Source organism: Seriola aureovittata, chromosome 15, assembly GCF_021018895.1.
Source record: "Seriola aureovittata isolate HTS-2021-v1 ecotype China chromosome 15, ASM2101889v1, whole genome shotgun sequence".
In the NCBI taxonomy this organism is placed as follows: Eukaryota; Metazoa; Chordata; class Actinopteri; order Carangiformes; family Carangidae; genus Seriola; species Seriola aureovittata.
The window spans coordinates 14,670,438-14,681,870 of record NC_079378.1 but is presented as its reverse complement, the minus strand read 5'-3'; the positions used below and the strand labels follow the sequence as shown (position 1 = coordinate 14,681,870).

Here is an 11,433-nt window from a genome sequence, read left to right as displayed (position 1 = left end):
AAAAATAACTTAACTTTCCATTAAATCCAGTTTGAATGATCTAAGTTGGCATGCTGCCAGCCTGAGTGTCCGCATTGCGTAGAGCTGCACAGAGAGCTGGACATGAGCCCTGAGTCACTGACCTAAGGGGGAGCTGGACGGCTCTATCAGCAGAGCTGAGCATCCATAAAAGAGTTTTAATGAAACCTTTTAAGTGCTGTAGTAATTCTTTTAGTCATTCCTTTTTTATGCAGGTTTGGAAAAGGCCTGAAAAAAGGAAATAGTTTATTAACCTGTGATTGTAAATGCATAAACAGTGTGTCATGTAAATTATGATAAAAACTTCTTCTTCCAATGATTTTCTAAGTAAAGTTTCCTTGTTCAAATACCTCATAGGCACAGCGAACAATGTGCAAGTTATATATGTGAAGTTATATAAGTATATATGTATAATTCATATATGTATGTATGTGTATATGTATATAGTTAATAAGAGAATTGTGACACTGGAGACTGAGATTTACAGGAGCTGGTTTGTTTGTTTTGTTCTGGTCAAAAAGAAACTTTAAATCAGGCACAAAGCAGATGGTCCAAGATAGGGCCAATATTAATGTCTAGCACAGAAAGGGTAATTTCATATTGCATTATCAATATACAATATACAATGATTTAGTAAAGGTTTTTGGAAAATCTACAGAAAAAAATAAAACAGGGTGAAAAGGAATGTCTGTTTTGGCTGTTCCAGGTTTTTTTTTTTTTATCTGGCAAGTACAAGTCAATTTTCACAATGATACAAATATCATGAGCAACACAACATAAATCAATTCTGCTGGTGGTCTAGAAACACTGGCCTAACAGTCAGCAATATTATATGAATAGCCACTGAAACATAAACAATGGATAGAGGAGACCTTAATTCAGGGTGTGTTAACCATTTGGATTAGTTTCTCTTCAAAAAAAAATCTATACCTAGGTCAATGCTGATTTATTAACTTCTTTACACACTAGTTGATCACTGAACATGTTGAATCAATGTAAGTGCAGACTGGATAAAGTACAGAAAAGCATAACTAGTAGCTATTTACATGCACTGACTACCTTTTGAGAACGGGTAATGGGTGTTTTTTTGCCTTTTTGTGAATATGCATCTATGTATATACGGTATGTATGTATGCTTTTAATGAGAAAATGTTATATTCTTTAAATATTTTTATTTGTACCTTTTTCATTCTGAACTCAGTCTGATAAACGATCAATAAGCAAAATAACATGTTTTTAAACATACAGTACACATACAATACACAAATCATATCAATGAAATGGCAAAACAAAGTACAGTATGTAAATACATTTACTCCAAAAAGGTAAGTGGTGAATACCCATCACTCGTGGTAACTCCAATGATTGATTTGAGGAAGGGGACAACCCTGAAAAGATTAAGAAAGAAATCTCGGGAGGTGCTATCTGACTCCTTGAGACCTCCCCCAGAGCACTTCTTTTTGTTTCCCCAGCTGACCACACCAATCTGTGAAAGAAATCATAAAGTCAACAACAATTCACAATGTCAAATTATATAACCTCATTTATAGGGATTTTCTTTTATTTGGGAAATATTTTGCCACAAGATGTTGCTCATTTGTGATATAATGTTGGATGTGTGGAAAAGAACAACTGTTCACCTGAACAGTGCGATGTTCAAAGTCCTTGTAAACAGCACCTCCAGAGTCACCTGTCCCAAAAAATACAGAAAATAATAGGCTTCAGTTTTTGACCTACACCACTGTTTTTCATAAATTGAATAACATACCTACTTATAACTCATAACTGAGGTTGGAAAAGATAAAAATGTTGGAAATTAAACTGCATTTTTGTTTTGGGGTGTTATGCCATTTTCCTTACTTACCTGAAATAAGACACAACTGGATGCCTTTATAATGTGTCTGCATGTATTTTGGTGAAATTAGTTTAGCTTAGCTCAATTCAAAAAATGTTTATGGGAAAACTATCCTCTCGAAGTAGCGAAATAATTTTTATACATGAAAAACAGAATACATACCTGTACAAGCTATATGGCTTCTATAATCAATGGTCCGACCACCACTGCACAGGAAGTTCTCAGTCACAGCAACCTCTGCCTTATCTGTTCTTATTATCGTTTTTGCATCTAGCGCATGCTTGATGCATGCAGCTCTCTGCATTGGAGAATTGGAAGAAGAACCATAGCTCAAAGTGACTTTTTAGATTTTGATTGAAAAGTGAACAAAGCAGGCACATACACACACACACGCACGCAGGCACACACACAAGGGAAGCTCAGTAATTTAAAACTCACAGTATCACCACGGTGAATGTAGGCATCTTTTTCTTCTATTGAGTTCTTTGTCTTGGTCAGGAAATTGAGTATTTCAAGACGATCCTTTAAAAGAAGCTCCTCTGTATTTAGAGAACACAAAAATACAGTAACTTGTACCTGAGCTTCTATAGATATGTATTTTAAATGCAAGGCCACTAAATTGACAGAAGAAAATTTGGCAACCTCCCCCTATTTAGCAGTTCTAAGTGGTATATTTAATAACAATAAAGAAATGCTTAACAACACACCTGACCACACTCACACTTATTACAAGGTGATATAAGGACATTTTAAGTGATTAATAATGTATTTGTCATCAACTATAAATCCTCTGAATTAAGCATCTGTAGCGTAATGATTGACAATATTATATAATACGGTTGTAAAGCTTGTTTTATATGAATATGAAATATAAAACTTTTGTCTTTATTATTTTTGTTGTATTAATGAAGTACTCATAAGTATTCAATATTTATTTTTTTTCTATTTTTTTTATTTTCAATTTTCAATTTATTGCTTATGGACATTTAATATTACCTTATTCTAATTAGCTAGTTAACCAAAGCAGATAAAGATCTACCACTGACAGTTCTTATTTTGGTTGAGAGCCGCCAGCTAGAAATGAGAGGACTGCTTTTGATTACCTCTGTCTGCTACCAGACAAGGGCCCGCTGTTTTGAAAATTACAAAAAAATCTGAGTGGTAATGGTCAGATAAAAAAATCAGTTCATGAAATGTCACCCTGTTCTACATTTCTTAACATTCATGACGACCAAGCTATGTGATGTTGTTGCAGCATGTTGCTATAGTTACTGTACCTTGCTGCTGGCAGGTAGCGTTCTTGGGCAATTTAAGAGCAATATTGGTCTCCAAGGTGCAAGGTATGCAAATAGTTCTGGATGAGATACCAAAAACAATTTGACATGAAGAGGGTGATGTTCCAAGTGAACAATTTGTAACACAGGATATTGTCTTCATAGTAAGAACTGTTTTATCAATAAATCCTAATCAAATCCAACTAATAATGACAGTATTTGTGGGACTCCAGTTCCGACCTAGATTTATAGGTGGTTGCAACAGCTGTCTCCAGTTCGATGAGAGCCACATCATAGTCATAGAACTCCAGCACGCCCTGATCCACTCTAGCACTAACATTATATTCTGGATGAGGAAAAAAATCTTTAACTTTTTTCACTGTAAAAGAGACAAGATGAGAAAGTGTTAGTATAATTGTTACTGTCATCAGTGAAGAACAGAAAATTTTGTCAAATCAAAATGTTAGACTAAAGCATAGGTTTTAACTTCAAAACCTAGAAACATTCATTTTGAAAGCAAAAAACTGAATTAGATACTGCGCCGATTGTTTTTATGATAGCTAAAATGCCGGAAGTCATGTTCAGATACCTGAGGAGAAGAGGCTTGAGTAAGCTTACCTGTGCCATGGCCATCCTCAATCTCAACAGTGACGTGCCTAGGTAAATCATTTCTTTTGAAGCAGTGTGCAGCAGTCAAAACAAACTTCGCGGTCACCAGAGAGCCAAGGCATTTCGTCTTTGAATCTCCACTCTTAAGTTTTAAATGATAAATAAATACATACTGTAGTTTAGTAGTTATATAACATATAACACTCAAAAGTAGGAAGCAATTTGCTGCTCTTACACAGCACAACACCTAGTAAAAAAAAACAAAAACAAAACAAGGACAAAAATCCTACTTCTGAATCCACTGTATTGTCACTAAGTCAAATATTTAGCTTCAGGAGGAATGAAGACATTTGGCCATTCTCATGCCTAAATAATTATGTAAAGTATTGTGATATTCATATTTGGACTTATTTCATAAATGAATTATAAGGTTCAATGAAAAACTGAAACATTCACCTCGACATTAATGTATGCTGACCATGGATACATTTCCCTCTTGTAGCCGTAGCTGTATTTGTCTATTGCCTTGTGAAGACCACAGAGACCCATAACAGCGTCTTCGTCTGCATGCAAAAACAAAAAATCAGTTTCACATTTTTCAGCCAGACAACATTTGGAGGTGGTCAGGCTTGCACTGTGATCGGATGTACAGTTTGATCACAACCTTAAGAAAACAAAAAAAGGTCAGGTTAAAGGTCATCTAACGCAGCCTCTTGTTGCTATCTTAAAAGCCCCATGAAATGAAAATGCCATTTTTCCAGTTTTAATCCTTTGTCCCTGTGTTAACTGTTCATTATTTCTTGTTATAAGCCAAATATATGTCATCATAATACACATTCTGTGCCACTGGATATTGTAAATGCCGATCAATATCCATGACAAGTCCCTCCCTAGCTTCAGGTTTGTACTGGACACACGTAAATACGCAAAATCAAATAGCAAGCTTGACATAATCTACAGGTAAAAACTGATTTAGAAATTGTTTGTCTATTTGTGGCATGGTGTCCCTTGACCTGAAATGTGCCTTGTATATTGACAAGTCCACCAGTCTGTGCTAATTGCTTTGCATATTGAGATCATATTAATAAAAGATGTAGGTGCAAAAATCTGTGGATTAAATGTCGTTATTCAGATAATATTTCCAGATATAGAACACAGGTTAATACCAGGTCTAATAAAATTTGCTTTTTTGGCATATATTTCATTTCTGTACCAAAGACATGCAGACTAACATTGGCATCTTTAGATTTGAAGTGTAATTCTTCTTAATGGAAACACTGTGTATGTTTGATGTTTTTTAATGGTCAGTTCTCTTGAGGGGGATAGATATATGATCTGTATAAGTATATAATCAATGGGATCCAGTGGGTGACTTTATCGTATCTGTCCATGTAACATCAGTGGTGTTGGACTTTTATCATATAAACCATGAGATCAAGAAGGATGATTTTGCCTGCTCTTAACCACTTTAAGAAACAAGAGAAGCATGTTTTTCTTGCCAGTTATGATCATATACCTCCTTTGTGTCAAATTCGAGGATGGAGATGAAATCAAGGGTAAATATTAGCACACAAATGCACACCTACAGTATAGTTGAACTAATAATAGAAATTACTCAAATATGTTAGCAGATTAATACAACTTTCTGCCCTCACTTTCTGAGATCCCTTACCAATCACTTCATCAAAGGTCTTTTGCAAGTTTGTAATCTGATCCAATCTGAAGTAATGCTTCCCACCAAGCCCTGTTGTGAGTAGCTGCAGGTCTTCATCAAAGACTTCAATTCCAAGGGCAAAAACATAAATGTCTGTAACAGAATGAAACATAGCAGGATAAATTGAGGTCTCTCTGTTGCATTAAAACACATTCTGTTGCTCAAGCTGCTAGCAAGGCATTACTGTATAACAATTCAATAATGTTACTAATCGTATAGCATGTGTCTGTAACGAAAAATCCGAACAATGGTAGTGAGGCCTAATGTTGAAAGTGAATATAGCAACAGAAATCATATAATCATATAATATATCATAAAACTCACCAAGAAATTCTGCTCTTGGATGATTCTCTCCACTACTATGGTCCATGTATATCAAGTTCTTTATTTTTTGCACGGTTGGTAAAGGCGAACCTCCCATATTATAAGCACCTGCAATGAAAGACACCAGTGTGTTAAAATCATGTACAACATAGACAACATTTGATATTTAAACCCTGAAGTTGGCTGAACTTACCATCTGTAAAAAGCATGAGGATGTGATGATGTGCTGTAAAATTTTTTTCTCCAACTCTGTCCTTTATGAAAGCCATTTTGCTCAAGATGGTCTCAAAGGTGAGTGTCAGATCTGTCCCAGCAGTGTTGTGGTCTTTCAATCCAAATACACAGTAAAACATTAAGATCAAACCATGTATTCAAAACTTGAATTTTCAACCACATCTCTGATCTGTTTGACTCACCGCCTATATCGAAAGCTTCAATGGCTTCAATGATTGTTATTGGCTGTACTCCGTCTTTCAAAAAATCAAGAATGTTGACAACTTCAATTACCTCAGAAGAGAAAAAGAAGATTTCATAGTTTGGAGAGACAGTAAAGCTGGCAATCTGTGGAGACATGAAGCAGATTAGTTAAATATAAGGTGTATGATCTTTAATATTGTTTCACGTTTTGACAAAACTTTGTAAACACATGTAAACTTGTGGAGCTGCTGTGACACATGTTTTTTTAATGCAACACCTCCTTATGTATCAAACTGCTTATGGTTGTTATTTTGTTGAGTAATTGATTCATTTATCAGTAGATAGAGTATCCCATAGTGTGCATTGACAACAAGCCAAGGGACTCTTGCCAAGAAACATCGATCAAGATTATAATGTATAATAATTCATAATGACATTTAATTCTAAGGAGCTCTTGCCCTGACAACCAAATGGAATGAGATTGTGTAGCTACATGTTACCTGTACAGCGTGCCAAATGTGTTTCTAAAAGTGTGTCATACAACGTAAAGTGCTCCATTTGTCAGCTTCCACCACACATAGAGTGACTTGACATAGTTAGATCCAGATATCTCAGTGGGATCAGTACCATGACAGTCACATCCAAAAAACTAATGGTTTCTAAATATCTATTTGACATTTCTGAGTCAGGCTACTGGCAATATAAACTCTAACATTTTAATTTTATTCCTTATAAGATCAAATGATTGACTAAATGTTCAGATTGGTCACAATAACGGCTGTATTTCTAACATGTTTTATCGACTCAGCAAATGTATTGCCAACACTAATCAGCAACAGTCTGTACTTTCACCCCATATGCATCTTTTAAAGGGAGCCCACAATTAGCAAAATAATCCCAATATATCTCTAGTCCCAGGAGAATGTTGGTGACTGTTAACTGCAAATTCAGCATATTGTAATAGAGAGTTCTGTCACAATAACAATGAAGAAAACAGTGTAAAACTTTTAATCAAAAGGAGAGCTGTTTGTTTCTTACCCGTTTAATAAGTTTTATGATAGTATCTTTTGCATCAGTGACATTTTTCTCAGTTATGCTCTCAGAAATATCCACAGCAATATAGACGTTAAGTATCCCATCTTTTGAAATCCTGAAATTTTTCCCCGACTGTTCGTTACCTGCACAATTCATTAGAAATACTGTTACTTTTGCCATACACATTAAATGCCATTTTTGCCTAGAGACAAAATCATCACGGAAGACCATGCAATGTCTTCTGCATTGTTACAGGGAAACATTCATACCTATACAGTTTCTTAGATTAATATGTTCAGAAATAAGGTATTATGTCCTTATAAAGAAGAGTGAGTTTTTATGTTTGTTGACTAACTTAACAAATGTACCTCTCAACATGCTGTTATAACATAAATGACCATATAGCATTGCTATTAAATAATGCTAACAATCATATTAGTCCATGAACATTATTAGTTCATTAGTTCATTTGTCATATTAGTTCCTTACCGGTGGGCTGTAAAGTGGTGAGGCTTTCTTTGATTGCACTGCCAAATGCCTCTGAAGCCTCCAGTGGACTGTCATAGGTGTGTTTGTCTGCAAGAAGCAAAAGCCACAATAACAGAAGTTTGCAAAAGGCCTAATTGCGACAAGGTAAAAGTAAAAGTTCTCGGGATTAGCTCTAAGTAGTTTCAGGCAGCATGTAAATGTTGGAAGCAGGTCAGGGATCATCAGCATGCATCTGCTGGTCTCTTCAAACCAGTTATTGTTGGTAGGATATGATCCCTCACTGACCTCCTACCAGTAACCAGGTGGCTGCATTTTTGAAAGGGCAAGACCAGCGGAACAAAACCCCGAACTTGTCAAAATGTTAATACTGTTAACAAAATACAAGAGTGCAAAACTAAGTCGAGCTCACTTTGCTTGATCAAAACTAGTTAGTAAAACAGTGCTTATAGTTGTTCCGGGAATGCCACACATTGTTGTAAAAAAAAAAAAACAGTGTGTGTGGGTTTCTGTCTTACAGTAACATTCTGGTTCTGTGCCGGTCCACTGGCCATTCTCCAGACACGTTCTTTCTTTTGACCCCACCAAAAACAGGTTATTATTGCTGCAGCTGTATTTCACTTTGTCACCAATTCCAAATAGGTTCCCTATTCTCACGGCACCAGCTGGGACACCAGGATCTGGACAGTTATGTCCTGCTGTGGTAACACAAAAGACAAAAGATTAAACTCATACATACAAAAGTTACAAATGAGGGTGTATCCCCAAACCTAAAAGAAAGCAGATTGCTGTTAAGGACATACAGTCACGGCTACAGATAGGAGTGAAGCCGCTCCATTTCCCGTTTGGTAAACAAACACGTCTGAATGAGCCTCGCAGATTATGTCCAGAGTAGCACTCATACGTGGTCTCATTTCCAACAAAGTACTTATCCTGAGGAGGGGAGACATCTCCATTCTCCAGCACAGTTGGGTCTGGGCATTCAACCACTGCAAAACAAAACAAAAGCACCTAAGTTGTCATGTTGAGCAGTCAGCCCTGGAGCAAAGGGAGAAACATCATCACTACATAACTCACGTTTGCATATCTGAGGCGAAGACTTTTCGGGTCTCCACTTGCCATTAAGCTGGCACGTGCGGGTCAGAACAGGGTATGGATAGTAACCCTTTTTACAAGTGTAGAACAACATGCTGCCACTCTGCAGCTGCCTGGTCAGTGAGTAATAACCATCTTCAATTTTCATACCTTCCTCTGTGCATTCACACCAAACTTCCCCTCCTGAAAAGAAAGGACAGGTTTGGGTCATGGAGGCCAAGATTTAGAACGGTAATCAGATTTTAGGAAGCTCCCTCCATAGCCAGACATTATAGAATTGTTTCCATAAAATGAGTAGTATTACGTGATGACCAAACAAAAAATTTTATGAAAATTTCAGATTTCAGAAAACAAACATTCTGACTGGGGAAATGTAGGATGGTATTTTTCCCACTGAAATTTTAATGTCAATATTGAAATTGCTGTTATAATGGTTTTCAACAGCTATTTAATTTTCCTAATTTCAATATACATTGTTTTTATTTCAATCTTTAAAGCTAATGACAAATTACACACATTTGTGTTAATTATTTAGTTTGTTAAGTTTATTATGTCAATTCTATTATATCTTACAAAAAACCGCCTTACTTATAGGTTACAATAAATATAAATACATGGGCGTTTGACACATTTGAAAGTTCAAAATAACATATAAAAAATATATATATGTATTTTAAAATCTAAAGAAAAAATTAGCTTACCCATGCAGAGGACACATGAAAGAGCAGCAAACCAGCTCCAGGAGACAGAAAATCCCATGGTGAACCATAAACTGGGGAACAATATAAAAATGAGAGGATTTTGCAGAAGCCTTACATTTATTGCAAAATGGACAGCAATGTTTGCAGAGTAGGGCTGAACCAACGAAGACCATCCTGGTACTTATTAACTTTATGATAAATAGAAGGGGATCAATACTCTATGACACAACAAACAAATTTCCACCAAATTTTACCATTGCATAAGAACTCAAGATTAAAATAAAATAATTCATTTAAACCGACTTGATTAATATACAGTAAAAATACGAAAAGCACTTTTAATTAACTATATTTTTGACTTGCTATATTCAATTAACTGGTAGTGCATTCAAATATTAAAACTCTTAAAAGGGGAAAGAAAAATCTTATATATTGACCCTTTTGTCTGAAAGATTGGGAACATTTAAATAAATTCAGTACAGTTAAGTTTGACTGTTAATTTTTACCATTGTAGTCTAAATAGTACTCTCTCTAAATATTGTTTTGGTTTTTTTTTGTGTCCTGACCTTAACTAGGCCATAGCTTCTCCGTCTTTGATCCAGGATTTCCAGTCATGTGTACACACACAGTCACATGTTGCAATAAAAAACAACAAAACAAACAAAAAGTAATTGTGTAACCAGAGTACAAAGTACCAAGAACAAATATTCGTCTCATCATTTCCCGAAATAGGGAGGCACTGTGGAGATTTACATACTGGCATGTTGATTCAGTTATTGATTGAACTCCCAGTCATCCCAGACTGGTTTAATTGTTGCTCTTTCTGACATTTGATTGAGAAAAACATCTCTTTTAAGAAATGAGATGTCAGCACAGAAAAACGTATGAAGTTATTTGTAGTTGTTTTGTGTCTCTTTCAGTTTGTGTCTCTTTTTGTGGTCTTTTTGCATCTCTTTGTGGTTGTTTTGCGTCGGCTTGGGTTTAGTTTGTGTCTTTCTCGTGAACATCTTGCATCTCTTTGTAGTCATTTGATTGACTTTTAAGTCTATAATAGTATAGCCCTGTATCATCACCTTAACACCAATTTGCACTGATTATGAGTAGTTTTGGGTGTGTACGTTGGGGGAAGAGAGACTTCATGTTTGCTGTGTGCCAGATAGGCAACCAACCTGCGCCACATCTTACCTTCGGCCTTAGACTCTTCTCGCTTCCTCTCTTGTGAGTAGAACACTGACTGTTTTCTCCTTCTTTCTTGATAATTAAGGAATTAGAGTATCGGTTGGATTGGTTGGTCAAATCAAGAACCTGTAACGTCACTGCAAAGTACTGCAGTGGGTGTGTTACAAGTCTCTTCAAACAGAGGCTCTGGCCTCTTGGGTCCCTGGGCCTGTTCAGGGTTTAACTTTTGTTTTCAGCAATGATTTAAAAGTCTGATATGTATATTCAACTTCCATTTTCACTCCTCCTCTTCATATTCTTTATGTCGCCTGCATAGTTTCTTGAAAAATAAAACTTCCTTCAATGTTTTCAAACAATGCGAATGATAGTGATAATTTGACAATCTCCAGCTTTTCAAAGAGCTGTTGTCACAACTGATCAAGACTAGATATTAGGGATGTCACTGTATTGATGCAAAGACGTCACACAAGTAGTACTGTAGCGTTTCCTTTAGTGAACTTTGTGAATTACATGTGTTAAATGTGGGCTTTCCAGTTGGCAGAGAGGGACTTGACATCAGTGACAATTAAGTAGTTGTTCTCATTTCTGGACAGACTGATTGGTCTGTCACAGTTCATGTTGTGGAGTGGAACATTTATAATTAGATTTTATTCAACATAATTGATTGAGTAGAATCCCCTTATAAAAGAAAAAGAAAACATTTTTCATTTTGAACACTTGCATTTA

General features: G+C 35.8%; 1 protein-coding gene across 1 annotated transcript; it reads right to left on the bottom strand.

The window, feature by feature from the left end:
• Positions 1-705: 705 nt before the first annotated feature.
• On the bottom strand, positions 706-9,662 carry LOC130181998 (complement factor B-like). The gene is made up of 18 exons (XM_056396504.1): positions 9,529-9,662; positions 8,810-9,010; positions 8,536-8,721; positions 8,251-8,430; positions 7,736-7,822; positions 7,250-7,389; positions 6,211-6,355; positions 5,988-6,119; positions 5,795-5,902; positions 5,429-5,563; positions 4,213-4,319; positions 3,766-3,898; positions 3,388-3,526; positions 3,151-3,227; positions 2,312-2,412; positions 2,036-2,171; positions 1,659-1,708; positions 706-1,504 (listed from the first exon to the last, which is right to left on the bottom strand). Exons 1-18 carry the CDS (start codon positions 9,584-9,586, stop codon positions 1,331-1,333), a joined length of 2,289 nt encoding a protein of 762 aa, XP_056252479.1. The 5' UTR covers positions 9,587-9,662; the 3' UTR covers positions 706-1,330.
• Between the last annotated feature and the right edge of the window lie 1,771 nt (positions 9,663-11,433).